Source organism: Acomys minous (assembly GCF_964271855.1).
Source record: "Acomys minous genome assembly, chromosome: 9".
Classification (NCBI taxonomy): Eukaryota; Metazoa; Chordata; class Mammalia; order Rodentia; family Muridae; genus Acomys; species Acomys minous.
The window spans coordinates 40442115-40458625 of record NC_140490.1 but is presented as its reverse complement, the minus strand read 5'-3'; the positions used below and the strand labels follow the sequence as shown (position 1 = coordinate 40458625).

General features: G+C 51.7%; 2 protein-coding genes and 1 pseudogene across 8 annotated transcripts in view; 1 reads left to right on the top strand and 2 right to left on the bottom strand.

Moving 5' to 3' along the window:
* UNC5A (unc-5 netrin receptor A) overlaps positions 1-1318 on the top strand; it is a 56404-nt gene extending 55086 nt beyond the window's left edge. For all 3 annotated transcript variants that reach the window (XM_084795762.1, XM_084795761.1, XM_084795763.1), the window contains one exon: positions 115-1318. In XM_084795762.1, the coding sequence (XP_084651888.1) occupies positions 115-280 (166 nt within the window). In that variant the 3' untranslated portion in view covers positions 281-1318. The remainder of the gene's footprint in view (positions 1-114) is intronic.
* The window catches only part of LOC311605065 (small ribosomal subunit protein uS2-like), a 986626-nt pseudogene that overhangs the window by 532006 nt on the left and 438109 nt on the right, over positions 1-16511 (bottom strand). The window lies entirely within an intron of this gene.
* Positions 1290-16272, bottom strand: HK3 (hexokinase 3). Of its 4 annotated transcripts, XM_084795758.1 has the most exons (19): positions 16254-16272; positions 14562-14680; positions 10089-10251; positions 9736-9890; positions 9522-9641; positions 9325-9420; positions 8519-8618; positions 8260-8443; positions 7694-7849; positions 7286-7519; positions 6651-6946; positions 6399-6538; positions 6200-6319; positions 4085-4180; positions 3807-3906; positions 2339-2522; positions 2085-2240; positions 1712-1945; positions 1290-1626 (listed from the first exon to the last, which is right to left on the bottom strand). In XM_084795758.1, the coding sequence occupies exons 2-19, from the start codon at positions 14655-14657 to the stop codon at positions 1482-1484; spliced, it is 2775 nt and encodes a 924-aa protein (XP_084651884.1). In that variant the 5' UTR covers positions 14658-14680; positions 16254-16272; the 3' UTR covers positions 1290-1481. The 4 variants fall into 4 exon arrangements, with proteins under 4 accessions (XP_084651884.1, XP_084651882.1, XP_084651883.1 ...); XM_084795756.1 differs by lacking the exon at positions 16254-16272 and having other exon boundaries at positions 14562-14763; XM_084795757.1 differs by lacking the exon at positions 16254-16272 and having other exon boundaries at positions 6200-6280; positions 14562-14763.

Sequence of the window (16511 nt, the reverse complement as noted above, 5' to 3'; positions counted from 1 at the left end):
GGCTGCCACCGCACTGGCGGCGTATTGGAGGGGATGCCTGCCATTGCTTAGGCCGGGCAGGGCAGCCTGGAGCGAGGCTAGACTACTGACAGGCTGCCTGCCTTTTCTTTGTAGCCATCTTAGCTTCTTTGCCTCCAAGCCCAGCCCCACAGCCATGATCCTCAACCTATGGGAGGCACGGCACTTCCCCAACGGCAACCTCGGCCAGCTGGCGGCAGCGGTGGCCGGACTGGGCCAGCCAGATGCCGGCCTCTTCACAGTGTCAGAGGCCGAGTGCTGAGACTAGCCAGGCCTTTGACGCCTACACTCTCACCAGCTTTGGCACCTGCCAGGGACGGGCAAAAGCCAGACAGGGGCCCTACCCCCACACCCGGGGAGAGCTGCTTGGACAGGCCCCCTCCTGGCTGAAGTTGTCCCTTGATGCTGGTCCTTCAGACCCTGCCCAAACTCCATCCCTCCATGGCCTGCCTGGCCAGGTTGGTATCGCCACCTGCTCTTACTCTGCCCTGGTCCCAGGGCCCAGAGTGGACAGTGCCTGGAGCCTGGGCTGAGCCCAGCCCATCTGTGTGTGTGTGTGTATGCGTGTGATGCTACCTCTCCTCCTGTCCCTTGCCAGGGGCCCCGCATACACACGGCATGCGCACACATGCTGGGCTTGGGACATGGCCCCCAGAGCTCCTGCCTGAGGTGGGCCTTATGCAAACATTTCTGTGCCTGCTGGGTAGGGGTATATTTGAGGGGCCTGGCTTCAAGCCTGGGGGACTAAGGGCCCCAGCTGGACAGGGGCTGGCCCTTGGATTCAGGCACACGATCACCACACAGGCATGTGTTCGTGCATGCCTTGTGTGCTCATCTCACACGCACCCTTCTCCCAGGTCATGCAGGACCCTCCCCCCCCACTACACACATCTCATGCTGTGCACCTGGAGGCTGCTCACGTCTCTCACACCCGGTGTCGGTACACATCTGCCTCTCACATGCTGCCCTTCTCCCACCCACCCAGGGACACCCGATGGCTCTTCCCTGATCCTTTCCCTGTCCCCAGCCTCGAGGTGCCCTGCCCAGCGGGGCGTGTGAATATGCAATGGGAGTCCCGGGCTGTACAATGGCAAGTGTGTGTGCCGTGGCATGCCCGTTCCTGGGGCTGGCCAATGCCCCTGTGTGGGGCCTGTTATGTGAAGCTTGTGTCCTGACTCTGTCTTAAGTGCGTTCATGCACTTACACTTGGCCTTATGTACACAGCCTTGCCCGGCTGCCGGGGCACGTAGGGATTTTAGCGGACGTGAATGTAAATAAATTATATATATATATTGCTAAACAGAGTGTTAGTTCTCTCAGAAATCCAGTGGGTGTGGGCAGATGGTTATAAGGGGGCCACACATGGGTTTCTTTGGGAGTTGTAGGTAGCTGGGCCTGCCAGAGGGTCAGGGGAGGCTGAAGCTTAGCCCAGTGAGATCCAGTTGTTCTTGGCAGAGATTCCCTCAGACATGGGCCATCTGGGTCAGGCGACAGGCAACAGCAGTGACCAAAGCTGCACCTTTGCCAGACCCATCCTCCGATTGCAAAAAGGTAACCGCGCAGCGAGGGGCTAGCTTCTGAACTGTAGCTGACACCAGCCTGGAGAAGCTGTGAGGGGAAGGGGGTGAATGAGCCCAGGCCAGCCTAGCCCACCTGGCCATGCCACCCACCCTGACCCACTGCCCAGACTCACTGGGGGTGTAGCTTGTAGAGGGTCCCATCTACTCCCACAGACACTGTCAGCTCCTGCAGGCCACGGTTCTCCCTCATCTTTTCCACCACGGCAGCCACACCGGCCCCACAGAGCTGGGCAGCCCTCCGAGACACTGCCTGACACACCTCTAGGACCATCAGGGCATCATCAGAGGTCAGAGTCAGCCCCAGATCCTCCAGGATGGCTCGGACTTGGCGCAGGGCCAGGCTGTCACTGGGGCCAGGAGGGAACAGAATAGAGAATTAGCTCCTTCCCTCTCAAGGTCTCTGCCACTTCATCCTCCACACCGGTTCCCACCACTGCCAGCAGCGCCCAGCATGCCCCACAACGGACTGCCTTGTAGTACAGGCACCTTTCAATCTCAGAGAGAAACTTGGTCTTGAAGATGTCCTTTGTCTGAAGGCATTGAGCCTTCTGGCCCCGGAAGAGAACTCCAAGACTGGTTAAATGCAGGAGGATATGGCGAACGATCTCCCCCAGGTACATGCCGCTGATCATCTTCTCAAACCTGTACGAAGGTGTGTGCACATCCGTGCGGCAGAGGACCCCATCAGCCATGCTCCCCCCGTGCCGTCCGCTGCCCACCACACTGGGCCTAAGCCATACCTCTGTTTGCCTGGATTGATGGATGCCTGGTCCACACTAGCATCAAAGCAGGTGCTGAGCATGTCCAGTGAGCCATCATCCCCAAAGGCACCCCACTCCATGTTGATGCACATGTGGCCTGAGTCCCCAGCCACACTTGCCACGTTCTGGAGCTCCTCCATATAGCAGGCATTGGTGCCAGTTCCTGTAGACAGGCCAGGGCCAAGGTGCTTTCTGACATTTCTGGTGCAGTCCTTGTCAATACCAAAGCCTCAGAACATCCTCTGCTCCCACTACAAGTACCAACATTAGGGCATCTCCCAAGCTATCCAAAAGGGCTCCTATGTAGCCATCAACCATGTCATCCCTGGAGAGATCGGTGTTGGCTCCACTCTAATGCTGGTAAGACGCTGAAGTTTCCTGATTGCTGAGTATGCCTTTAATCAAGCTAACTGGAGTAGGCGAGGAGCTGGGGACACAGAACGCTGACCTAAGGGCCCCCACCATCTGGCCAGAAGTTAGACAGTGAATGGCTTTCTCTGATAGTACTTCCACAGGTCCTAATGGAAACAAAGAGAAGAGCATTGTGGGAGCACTGGGACACTGAGGAGGCTTTTTTGCCTCCAAGACTCACAGAGGAAGTAATACGTGTGAAACAGAGAGGGAAAGGCACTCCCTCCTCCTCACTACGTTTCCAGCTCTGAGCCTCTTGATGGCCCCACCTGGGATTTCTCTAAGAGTTTACACCTCTCCTAAGCCAGTATCACAGCCTATGTTCAAAAGTCTCCAGTCCATGAGTGGCATCTCACACTCAGAGAGCCCTCCTTTAAGGTTTATCTCCCACTTGTTCAGGACTGGTTCCTCTCTGATCTTAGCCTGTCTGCCCTTGTGTGTGGGGCAGAGTCAACTGTAAGTGCCACAGGCTGTTCTGGGCTCCGTCCCCTCTGGATGCTCAGTTCTGAGAAGATAGACTTCCTTTTTCTTCATGTGTCTTCAGGCCCCTTCATCCAGATGCCAGATAGCTCCAGGGCAAGAGCTTGCCTCTGTCTTAGACTCCCGACATCTAAAGAGCCCTCACAAGCCACTAATCTGCAGTCCCCTCCCCAGTTTCAAACACTGAGCATGCACCATGGCCTGGGCACTGTACTATGTCTGGTCTCTTCTCATTTCCCCTTAAGGGAAAGAAACAGAGACTCTAGTGAGTTGCCCAAGGTCATACAGGTCAGAGCAGCACAGCCGGTCTAGTAGAAAATCGTTTACCAAATGGGCAAACTGAGGCCCAGAAAGATTCAGTGACTAAATCAATAGCCAAATTGAAGTAAACATCCTAGTTTCAGACTCCTGGCTCAGGACAATGGCCCAGAATTCTATCAGGTCATACAGAAATAATCCCATATCCCCAAGGTCAGAGAAATGTCCAACCTAAGGAATCAGCAGAAGGCAATGAATTGTCAGGCACTGGGAACACAAAGGACAAGACCCTCCTTACCAACAATGAGGCCCATCTCACAACGGGGATCATCATAGCCACAGGACATCATGGTCCCCACCGTGTCATTGACAATGGCAACCACATTCAGCTCCACAGCCTGCATACAAAAGGATGCTGCTAGTTGCTGGGCAACATAGTTGTCATGGCAACTAGCACTGGACTCAGAGGTCTCTATTGTAGAGGGCCCCTTTTCTCCCCTCAAGGAAGCGAATGATACTTTGCTCCCCTCCAGGCCTTTCACAGCCCCAAAAGCACCCCTGGAGGTAGGCGCCTACCTGTCTGCGCCTAATGGCTTCCCGTAATAGATGTACGACATCTTGGCCCTCACAGCCTGATGCATTGAACCCCTTAGTCCAGTTCAGGAGGATGCCCTAGGATGAAATCAAGCAGACACAAATGCCACTCAGCCTCCCAAATTCTGTGTCGCATCAGAAGCACGCTGTCTCTGCCCTTCCCACACAGGATTCCTTGTCCACTTTGCCCCATGGTTGAAGGCCTTGCTCTCTTCCCCTCTCAACTCCCTAGGAAGCTTTCAATGTGAAGAGACCTATTAATAACGATTCGACCTATGTCTTCCATTATTAGTTCTAGAATGCTCAGATGGTTTGAGGGTCTGACTGGTTTAAGATGTTTGCTCAGAAGGAATGGCCCTTTGTAGTGGGGCTAGGGATGAGGAGAGCTGGCAGAATGACTGCCGCGTGTAGGAAGGAGGGCGGAGGAGCTTGAGGGGCTCAGATGTCAGCAAATCCCACCCTGTCAAAGAAAAGTTCCAAGAGTCACTTCTAAGGAAGAGAGTCTCAGAGTTAGGCACAGCCATTTCAGTGTGAAATTCCATCCATTGTTCTAGAAGGGTAAAGGGTGAGTTGAAAAGCCAGACACCTGGGCAAGGACAGGCCAGGGCAAGACAGACACATCTTCATTGTGAGCAGCAGAGCACCAGTGCCAAGGAGAGGAACTGTGCCTGGAAAGGGCTGTACTTTTTCTTTGTGTATTTCTGAGGGAGAGGGTAAGAGAGTGGGAGTGAACTACAGCTGTCAAAGGAAAGTGGCACCGTGAAGGACCAGCACATACAAGTGTTCAACTGCCAGCTGGGCACCATGGTGCACGCCTGTAATCCTAGCACTCGGGAGGCAAAGGCAGGTGGGTCTCTGTGAGTTCAAGGCCAGCCTGGTCTACAAATCAAGTCCAGGACAGCCAAGGCTACACAGAGAGACCCTGTCTTAAAAAAAACAAAAACAAAACAAAAAACCCTGAGCATTCACCTATTGAACTATATTCCCAGCAAGAATATGGGCTCAACACACAAATTATATTCAGTTGCAATAAATAAATAAAGTCAATTAGGCTACATTTTTTGTATGCTCAGACTTGTACACTAAGACACACTTCAGATATCTTGTGGAGAACAGTTAAAGGAAGTGAGCATGTTAGACCTGGAGCCAAACAGACTGCAGGATGATGGGCAGATAAAGGTCATGGTGGCCGTAAGAGCTAAGGATATAGCAGAGGCCTTCAAGGACAGTAGGCTCCTCAGCATGAGAAGCTTCCAGACAGAAACCAGAGGAGTTGAGTTTCCCAGGAGCTTGGATAAGAGACCTAAGGCTAGCTGTTCCAATGCCAGATGTGAGAGGCATGCATTGAGACTTCTACCACACATGCTGAAGGACTTGATGTAGCTTGAGTAGGTTTGAACTATGATTATCACTCTGCCACCTAGATTAGGCACACAGCACTGTGTCAAGCTAAGAAGAACCAAGCAAAGATGCTTGTAACCTCAAGCCTCTTCTGGAGAACAAATGCTGCTTCCTAAAGGTGGAATACCAGAGATATGGCAGAACACAACAGACAGAACCCAGGGGCCTAGAGGAACACCAGAGGCCTGGAGGAACACCAGAGGCCTGGAGGAACACCAGAGACAGGAGGAGCACCAGAGGCCTGGAGGAGCACCAGAGACAGGAGGAACACAGAGACAGGAGGAACACCAGAGACAGGAGGAACACCAGAGGCCTGGAGGAACACCAGAGGCCTGGAGGAACACCAGAGGCCTGGAGGAACACCAGAGGCCTGGAGGAACACCAGAGGCAGGAGGAACACCAGAGGCCTGGAGGAACACCAGAGGCCTGGAGGAACACCAGAGGCCTGGAGGAACACCAGACGTGTGCCTAGACTAGGCAATGTATCTTCTGTCAGCACCAGCTTAGGCCAGTGCTATTCTCAAATGCTTCCTACCCTAACCATGGGCACACCATCTTAGGTGGAAGCCAGGGTTGCATACAGTCCAGCTCAGCAGTGCTATTCCCCTACTCAGGTTGTGTTGACCCCGCCCCCACCCCTCGTTAAGGACATGTGGGTTGGAGGCCCTTGGCAATCACTTGGACGTATTCCCTTACCTGGTCTAGGCCCAGCTGCCTGCATGGAAAAGAGAAGGTGAAGCCCAGGGGTAGGCTCTGTCCACTCAGGCCCTGCCTCTGCTGGAAGTCCACGATGCAGTCCACAATGTGATCAAAGAGCTGCAGGGTAGGGCGTGTCAAGGGGGTGACTCTCTCCCACCTTCTCCACCTCTATGGTCAGGACCCAAACTGTGAGTACCTGCTGTCCAGAGCCCTGGGCGACACACTCAGGGATAGAGTAGACCTGGTTGATGATCTGTACACTGCCTTTGGCCACACGTACCAATAGGACCCGGAAGTTGGTGCCCCCTAGGTCCAAGGCCAGGAAATCACCACGCTCTGTGGGACAGAGATGCTCAGTACTAAGAGAAAAACGGTGGCTCCAGCCCTAGCACACACTGTGACTCACAGGAGCCCACATCCCAGGCCCACACTCAGGCCAGGTGCTCACCGTTACCATCAGGTGTGGCTCGTACGTAAGTGGGCAGCATTCGCAGGGAGGAGGCCTCTCCTTGAAGCCCCCGGATCATGGCTTCCCGCATTTGTGCCTGCACCGCTATCAGCTGCTCAAAGTTCAACTGAAATGGTGCCAGGGTCTCCTCCAGGATGCGCCTGTGGGCAGCCAGGCGGGCAGCCACAGCTGTCACTATTGCCACACCCCGGCCGCCACCATCCACAGAGGGGGTGAAGGAGACGTCACATTCTGGGGCCAAGAGCATTACCGTCTCCTTTACGGTGCGGTGGAACCTACACCAACACACCAGGCGCACTCAGCTTGGTATCTGAACTTCATGGCCTGCTGGAGCCCTAGATTTTATCATGTTAAATGAACTCAGGCCTAACCCTGTTCCTTGGTAGCAGCCACCACACATCCACTGCCCTCAGCGCCCCTCTCCCCGGCACACACACAAAGAAACACTTTTCTTTCCTCGCATGCCTCCTGGCCTCCCACAGCCTAGCCCAACTCTCACGCTGCCATTCACATCCACAGCTTGCACACATGATCCCAGAAGGCCCTCTGGATGTATATCCTACAAAGCACACATGTATGCTACCTGCTCACGTAGGATCCTGTTCTCATAATACCTGGGATGCCGTTCAAACACTCGCCCTCCTGTGGCCACAGCCACATGCAGGGTCTGCTGCTCCCTGCCGCGCTGGAGGCGGGACAGGATTGCAGCCAGGGCAGCAGCACAGAGCTGGGCAGCCCGTGTGCACACAGCCGCACACACATGCTGCACAAGCTCAGCATCTGAGGCCTGTGGGCTCAGACCCAGGTCCTGCAGGATTGTGTGGACACGGGCTGTTCCAGTGGTGGGGCTGCAAGGAGAAGGCAGGAGACACATGGGGTGCTGCTGATTTGGGGCTTAGGCAACCTAGTAGCTCCCCCCATCCCATGAAAGCCCCACAGCTACCTTGGGGAGAGGTAACCTTAGCGTCTTCCAAGCAGACTCCCCTTGTCCCCTGTCTAAGCTGCATGCCTCCCTTACTTACTCCTCCATTTCAGCCACATGTTCCAGGAGGATGCTGCCTTGACTCAGCAATGCAAGAGAGGTGCAGCCGCCAAAGAGAACCCCATGCTGGGCCAAGTGGACCAGCACCCGCCGTACCAGTTCACCCAAGTACAGGCCCCCAACCATCTTCTCAAACCTACAGTGGAAAGGGTGACTGGGGAAAGCCCTTCTTAACCCCCCAGCCCACCTGAGCTCTCAAAGAGGAATCACTTCCTCCAAGGTGCCAGACAAAGGACTCCAGAAACAAGTGGCCTCCCAGAGGACAAGTGGGTTTATCCTTTCCAGCCCTTTGGGTTACATTTAGGGAAGGCAACAGGACCCTGGAAAGTAGGCGACAACTTAACTCAGCCTGATTCTCAACCTGCCAGGGCTGACTTGAAGAAAAGCATTCTAAGGCCTTTCTAGCATTCTAAGGCCTTTCTTTTCAAGTCTTGTCTAGGACCCTCAAAGGGACAGAAAGGTAAAGGCCCAAGAGCAGAAGAGGTAGGCTAGAGCAGTGATACGACAGAGCCTAGAACAGAGTCAGGGAAACCGCCAGGCCATCACCTCTGAGCACCAGGAATCAGGGACTCATGGTCCAGGGCACGGTCGAAGGCGGTCAATACTGGCCCTAGGGCCTCGTCATCATAGAAGGAGCCCCACTCAATGCTGACACAGGTGCGGCCTCGGTCCTCATCCAGAGCTGCCACATGCCGTGCCTCCTCCATGTAACATGCATTGGTACCAGTGTCTGGCAGGAAGGACCCCATCAGAGCCTGCCCACCAAGCAGCTACCACCCTTCAGTACAAACAGCCCACGGCTCACCTACAATAAGGCCGACCTCACATGGCCCAGTGCCCAGCTCACAGCCCATCATGGTGCCCACTGTGTCATTCACCATGGCCACCACATCAATACTGTAGGTCTGGGCAATGGAGAGAACAGAGAGTCAGAGCCAGCCTGGGGTAGCTAGAGGGCCATGGCCTTGGAGGAGACACCCAGAGCCCATGAAGTGTCTGCATGCCCCACACGGACACCTGGGCCCCTTCCATCCCCTCCCCCACTCAGGCTCTCGGGGTCACAGATGCTCCTACCCGTAAGACCAACAAGAAGGTCCCACAGCTGAATGCCTGCTGGAAAACTGATCTGTGCTTGCTTCACCCACACCCTGGCCTGACACCCCAAACCTGACTTCTTAACCTGACTTCTAGCCAATACCTTGGGGTTAGTCCAAAAGGACCGGCCTTCTAGAGCATAGAGATTCTGACATGTACACTTCTTCGCAGGCCTCCACTCAAGCACGAGACAAAGTGTTACTTCCCTGCACCCTCTGTTGCTACTACAGTCATCTGAACACAGGGGCAGTCTTCCCTTCTACAAGTGAGGGTCTTGAGGGCTGGGTCATAGGCTTTTCCATGTCCTGTTCCTCTCCCAAACCCTCCCCCAGGGCATGATTGTTTTGTGAGTCGCTCTTAGCTTTACTATGGAAGCAACATTAACCTCAGGGTCAAACTGGACAAAGGCTGCACAAAGGAAAGGAAAGCAGGACCTCCCAGAAACGCAGACATAACCTCCGAATGCCAAGCCCAGGCCAGCAGGGGCAGCTCTCCATCACCCTGACCTTCACTTACCCCCTGCCTCTGAATGGCATCTCTTAGCAACTGGACCACATCCTGGCCTTCCACACCACTGCACCTAAAACCTTTTGTCCAGGAAATGAGGGTGCTCTGGAGGCAGAAAAGCAGGGTTATTTTTTCCCCCCTCATGGCCTTCACAAGGACTGCAGTCTCTTTGCACTCACTGACCCCCCCGTGCCCCCATGCCTCACCCTGTCCAAGCCCGACTGGTGACAAGGAAAAGAGAAATTGAACCCAAGCTTCAGACCCTGATTCTCCATGGGGTGTGCATCGAGGAATTCAGACAGGCAGCGGGCAGCAAAGTCAAAGAGCTATGGGAACAAGATGAGGACTGAGCTCTAAGCACCTGAGCCCCAGCCACCCAACCAAGTCTCAGGCCCCCAGGGATGCACAGGGACGGCTCACCTGCTGGCCAGTACCTAGTATCACCTCTTGAGGAATCATGAACTCCTGGCTCTTGGGCTCCACCCTATGCTCTTGGGTGCCTGTCAGTGTCACCCACAACACACGGAGTGAGGCTCCTGTGGCCCCTAGCTCCAGCACCAGGAAGTCTCCTTGCTCTAGAGAGCAAACAGGTCTTAGAAAGACATGCAGTTGGCAACACCAAAGCTGCCTGCCTCCCAGGAAATCTTCCAAAGTCTGAGAAGTCCAGTCAAAGAGGCTCTAGAGATGTTGGGCAGAGGAAAGGAAGTTCCCCTTCCCCCATATCAGAACACATTCTCCATGTCTGGCCACCCGTTCTAGTCTGTGCTACCCACCAGTGCCATGTGGCGTGGATCCCACATATGTGGGCAACATCCGGACAGAAGGGGCAGGACTGTCCTGTCCCTTCAGTGCCTGCTCCATGGAGCACAGAAGACGGGCTTGGATCTGCTGCAGCTGTGTCCTTGTCACCTTGAACTGTTGCAAGCATTCCTGCACCTAGGAAGAAGCAAGCCAATACTGGGAGGGCGCCATTTTCCAACTTCAGCGGGGACTGAGAACTGTTCTGTCTGATGTACCTTTTTAACGTCTTAGCCTTAGGCCTCCGCTTCCTGCTCTAGTCTCCCTGAGCCTCACTGGTCTTGCAGTTCCCCTCCTTGTCACTTCTCACACCTTGGCTCTCTCGCTGTTCAAAGCCTGCCCCAAGCTCCTGCACTTGCCAAAGGTTCTAAGGAAGAAAAACCATCTCCCTCTTTGTGCCCCTACCCTGGTGACTTCCCCTCAGCTCCTCCGTTCTCTACCCCGACGATCTAGCACTTGTAAATGTAAGGTCTGATGAAGCCGCTCTCCTGCCACTGTCACTGCTTTCCCATTCTCCAGAGCAAGAGTTCTGTAGCTCTTTGCATGCTATCAATGAGTGCACAAATGTATGAACAAACTTCACACTCTAGTGCTTGCCTCCCAACCCTCTCACAGACTACACAGCCTGGAGAAGCCCACCTCAGGAATATGCAGAGATCACAGAACAGAAGCTTGGCCTTTCCTTCAGTTGGCCGCTCTTCCCAACACATCGACTAAGGCCCTGTCCCAGCACTACTGCAGACACAGGCCACCATACAACCAAACAAGGCCTGCTCTGCTGAGCTCTGCTGTCTTGTGGGAGACAGAGTCAACACTGTATGGTTGTGGACAGTTCTAGTACTGATGGTGGCTACTGAAAATGGAGAGGCGGGATTGGAAATGTGTGACCGGGGAGATACACGTCTGTATACATGAGTGGAGGAGGTCTCACAGGTGTGACCTAAGTCAAGGAAGAGAATTGGTCATCTAAAGGTCTGAGGGAAGAGAATAAAATGGTTTTCTCCAGAGCAAGGGGATGGGTTTGGGGGAGCACTGGCCTGGGAGTAGATCAGAGTCTGATGGGAAGGCTGAGAGGGTGAGAGAAGGTAAAGGGTGTGACATCTCATGTTGTCACTGTAGCAAGACCCTTGGATGACGCTCTTGTTCATCCACCAAAGGAGCCCCATTATTTGTTGATAGGCCACAGCTCGAGAGTTCCATCTTTCCCCCAGATTAGATTTTTTTCTGAGGCCCCATCTCCTGGAGCACAGGAATTCTTCTCTGAAGATTCTTTGCCCCAAGCTGGTCTCAAATCTGTGAAGCAACTTAGGCACCTAAATAATAATGTTCCTCTAAAGAGAGTAGGGTGAGAAAGGCAGGCAAGGACTCAACCCCAATCCCTCTTTATGAAAAACCAGGAAAATAGTTCCCTAAGGAGGCAAATAATCCTACCCGCAGTCTAAGACATCCTGTTATATGCTTACATTGGGACAGATGCTTCCAGACCCCATGCACATTAGGAGTGGTTGATTCTGTGTAATAAACGAGGAAGCTGTGGCTTGGAGAATGCAAGCCATCTGCCCAGCCCAGGAAGCTCTGAAGTGGCAGGGTGGATTGTGAACCAGGTTGATCTGACTACAAAGATGTTCCCATACCAATGGGAAGCTTGGTTAAACAAAACACTAGCACCTCCTCTGAAAAGAACCAAAGGTAATAATAAAAATTTAAAAAAAACCACACACAGGAAGCAAGAGAAAACTTCAGTCCTCACTCTGCCCCAGGACCATGGCAAGCAGCTGGCTCTGAACAGGTCCTAGGATTTGTGAGGTGGATAGTTGAGGTGACCTAAGGATTAAGAGGGAGACAGCCTGGTATATAGGCCAGTCAAAGGCTACATGTTGAGACCCTATCTCAAAACAAAAAAACCAAAAAAAAAACCCAAAACCCAAAAAGCAGGGTGGTGATTGCAGAGTCCATGAAAGTGGAAAGGCATTGTTCAGATGGGGAGTATTGTAGCATCGCTTGATGAAAACAGCGGGAACAGCTGGGCCAAAGGCGTGCACCATCAGGGGGACGCAGAGGCAGGCAGATCTCTATGAGTTCAAGGCCAGCCTGGCTAAAAAGAAAGTTCCAGGACAGCCAGGGCTATTACACAGCAAAACTCTGTCTGGGAGGAAAAAAAGAAAAAGAAAAACAGTGGGAACATGGACAGGTTAATGGCTTGGGCAGATTAATAGTTTTCTTCCTCTTTCTCCCTTTGGGTTCACTGAGACATTCACGAGGAGAGACTATGAGATGGCCAAACCTCAGTCCCCTCCCCCTACACAACAGGGCGACTTCTCTGGTAGACTCCAGTGGGGTATAAACCATCCAGGAGAAGCCAGAACTACTTCCCCTTTCTGCCCCCCACTGGGCATCATGCATAAGAGTGGGGAGAACGGCATTGGAGTATGTATGTGGCCTCTGTGCTGGGTTTTTTGTTTGTTTGCTTGCTTGTTTGTTTTTGTTTTTGCTTTTTTGGGTTTTTGGGACAGGGATCCTCTTGTAGTCTAGTCCTGGTTGTCCTGGACTCTTTTTATAGACCAGGCTGGCCTCAAATTCAGAGAGATCTGCCTACCTCTGCCTCCCGGGTGCTGGGATTAAAGGCACGTGCCACCATGCCTGGCTTCTCCGTGCTGTTTTAATGAGCTTGCTGTACCTGTCACATCAGTCACCTGTTTGAGCCAGCGACCCTCTCTATCAAGTCACAATGCAAAGACAGCAAGGATGCTGTGAGGACTAAAATCAATGCCACAACAACAGCTCCCACAGAGGCATGCTCCAGGAGGCAAGGGCTCTTTCCTCAGTGCATAGGACACCATCATGCCGGAAGGCCTGATTCCACACCCTCAGGTAACAAAAAGGGACTTCCCCAAAGTCTAGCAAGGGACATGTGATTGCCCTCCCCAACCTAAAGCTATGAAAAGGGCTTCCAAAGTGGAGCCTGAGGTGCTGAGTGCTCACCCTGGCTTCCCCAGGAAAGCCAGTACAGACGTGGGACCTGTGCCAGGGTCTCTGGGGCGAAGGGCAAGTGAGAAGGGATGTGACTGGGAGAAAGGCCTGGCAAGGTCGTCACTGCTCATTTCTGGGCCCAGCTACGAACTGAACACAGAGGAAACAGCCAGGTCTGAGGCACAGGTTACACAACGGAGAAAGGGTGTGTGCGTGTGTGAAATTCAGTTACAGTAATGCCGCCACAGCTGGATAATGAACCTAGTAAGAACATGTCAGAACAAGACAGAAAAGTATAGAGCGATCCAACAAAGCTCCATGGACACTGGGCAGATCTTTTATCTCCAGGAAGTTTTGTTTGTTTGTTTCTTTGTTTTAATTTAAGGAGAGAATTCAAACAATTGAAGTTATTTTCTCTGTTTTTCTGATGAGGAAATGGAGGAAACGGTTTACATAAGCATTTTCTGCTTCAGGATGTGGCATGCAAAGGCTTCTAAATCTTAGTCAAGATGAAGGGAAGGCTGGGGAGGTAGCTGAGAGAGAAAGCACTCCACTAGCATAAAGCCCTGGATTCGGTCCTCAGACCACCAAAAACAAAACACAAAACTGAGGTGGGGAGGGAAAGGAGGAAGAAGATAAAGGAGAGAGAAAATGACTTCTAAGAAAACCTCAGCCATATAGCCTATGCTGTGCAAAAACTGTGAGAACAATTCAGCCAGAGAGAGACTGGAGAAATAGGACAGGGACTCTGGGACATAATTCCTAGCCTTTGTCCTGTGTGTCTGTCCTGTGTGTGTGTGTGTGTGTGTGTGTGTGTGTGTGTGTGTGTGTACAGGTGTAAGTGTGAATATAGTATAACATTTAGGAAGAAGGCTAAGAAATGGTAATATTAGATGATAAGAAAGGATAGAACGCAGCCAAAAGAATACATGAATCATGAAAGAGCTTGTAAAATTAATATTTGAAAGTTTCAACTCTATCATAGTTTCTTTCTTCCTTTTCTTTTCCTTTTTGTGGTTGATAAGTGTGTAAAAATGTAATTGATAGTGAAAGTCAAGCTTTTTCAAGAGAACTCTTTTTTTTTTTTTTTTTTAAGAAAATGGGGACGGTCTATTCTGGGTATGTTAACCCTTGTAGGGCAGATACAACACGGCAAGCTGGCAAAAGTGACACATTTAAAGTTAGAATCCTAAAAAAAATAAAATAAAGTTAGAATCCTCAATACAAACTCTTATGTCTTAAACTTAAGTAACTTTACACCTCTAAACCCCCCTCCCCTGCCCCCCCCCCCACAGCAAACCAATCCACCCCTTGCAGTTATTTGGAGTCTTAAAGAAATGAGATAACAGCTTGGAGATTAACAGCTCAAAAAACTGAACAGAGGCCACAAGGTGTGAGCCCAGCAATTCACATCTCTAGTCATCCTATCCTTGATAGCCTTAAATAAGCACAGAATTGATGGCCGGTGTTAAGCTTACCAGTTGTAAGCTATCTGAGGGCCTTGGCATGGCCTCCTGTAGGCAGCTTGAGGCTCTTTCTCCAGGCTGCAAAGCAGAAGGCCCAATGACGTCCATGCTTCCACACCGATATTGACTACCTATAGGAAAAAGGGGGATAGCTAGATTCAAGAGCATTTAGTCTACAGGCTCCAAGAGGCAATAACTCAAACCCATAGCTTCCTTCCTTCCAAAAGGAACCACAAAGGGAGTTATAAACAGAATTAAAAACTTCTATAGCCGAGCGTAGAGGCGCATGCCTTTAATCCCAGCCCTTGGGAGAAAGAGGCAGGTGGATCGCTGTGAGGTCGAGGCTAGCCTGGTCTACAAAGCAAGTCCAGGACAGCCAAGGCTTCACAGAGAAACCCTGTCTTGAAAAACCAAAAAATAAAAATAAAAACTTCCGTAAAGACCCTTCAGCAGTGCCCCAGGAGGCCGTTATTCTCCAGAAGCATGGCTAACAAAGGAGCACTGGGAAGGTTAACTCCAAGTTCAAAATGTTCATCCACTCAGATCCTCTGGTTCCTCATGCCCACCATGAGCGACGCTGTTAAGCAGATGCTGGCCCTGCCCTCAGCGATTTCAGAGCTTTACCAAACATCCCAGTAGGGGTGGCACAAGCAATGACAGAGAACACATGAATAGGTATGCTACTATGACTGGAAGAGGTGACAGACTGTAGAGTAAGAAGGGACCAAAACTCAAGCAGGCTGCCTTTTAGGACAAGCTTAAGCACGTACATCTCATCCTGAGGAAGAAAGATATGAGACAGAGAGATGTGGAAAGGGGCCTGTGCTTTAGAAATTGAATCTGTGCTTCAGAAAAGGCATGTACTAAAGGCATGAACTTGGGAGAGTTGTTGGTTACCTTGAGCTTCAGTGTCACCATCTGTAAAGCAGGAAGAGATGGTGTCCACCCTTACAGGGCCGTTGTACCAAACAGCACAAAGCCTGGGAGATACTTTGTGAAATTCAGTGTGCAACAAAAAAACTCAACCCATGGGTGGGTTTTGGAAAGTACAGTGAGTCAGAGTGGAAGAGCAAGTGCTTAGGCCTTCCAAACTTGAGGTCTCATTTTCCTCATCTGTGAGATGGGGACCAATATGACAGAAGGCTACACGGAACAAAAGTAGGGAAAATGATGTTGCTTAAAGTGTAGGCTTACATTTATTTATCAGAATCTGAACTGAAACTCTATTATCTGCAGTTCTCTCATAAATACATGAAAAAATTATAAAGGATGATAGGAACCTTGTCACACTGTAAGAGTTTGTATAAATGCCAGGTGTCAGCTGAGCCACGCTACTGCCACTACTGGTACAGCTAGTCCCAGAGGAACCCACAGTAAGAATAGTTCAGATGCTGCTCAGATTTGAAAGAGGAGGAAAAGCCAGTAGATGGACCAGAATGGTCTCCACCTCCACTGCAAAAACAAAAGCGAGAGCATCCTCTCTCGGGCCCTGCATTTTCAACCCCCTTTTTCCCTTCTGCCCAATCCTAAGCCTCCAGAGTCCCTGTGTGTCTGCATTCCTCGGCCCCGGGCCTTTGTCAGTAACTCTTCTCCTCTGCCTTTAACCACAAAGGAAGATTTCCAAGCCTCCAACTGTACCTTCTTCTACACCCCCCTTTTCACTATTAAAACTTCTATATTAGGGTTCTCAAAGCAACTACTAACGGAAGCTCAGTGCTGGTCCCGACAGACTCTTACGTCCCACCATCCCAGTGGAGAGGTCCTTTGAACTCAGCAAAGGCGGTTTCATTTCTCCACTCTTCTTTCCCATATCTCCTGCCCTCTGCCTTGACTAGAGGCATCAAGAGCTCTGCTTGGAAGGGAGCAGTCACTTATGACCCAACTGCGCGCCAACAAAGGACGTTCTTGCCTGTCCTCTCTTTCCTGTCTTCTCAACAGTCCCCTGAGAGATCACTCTGCTTC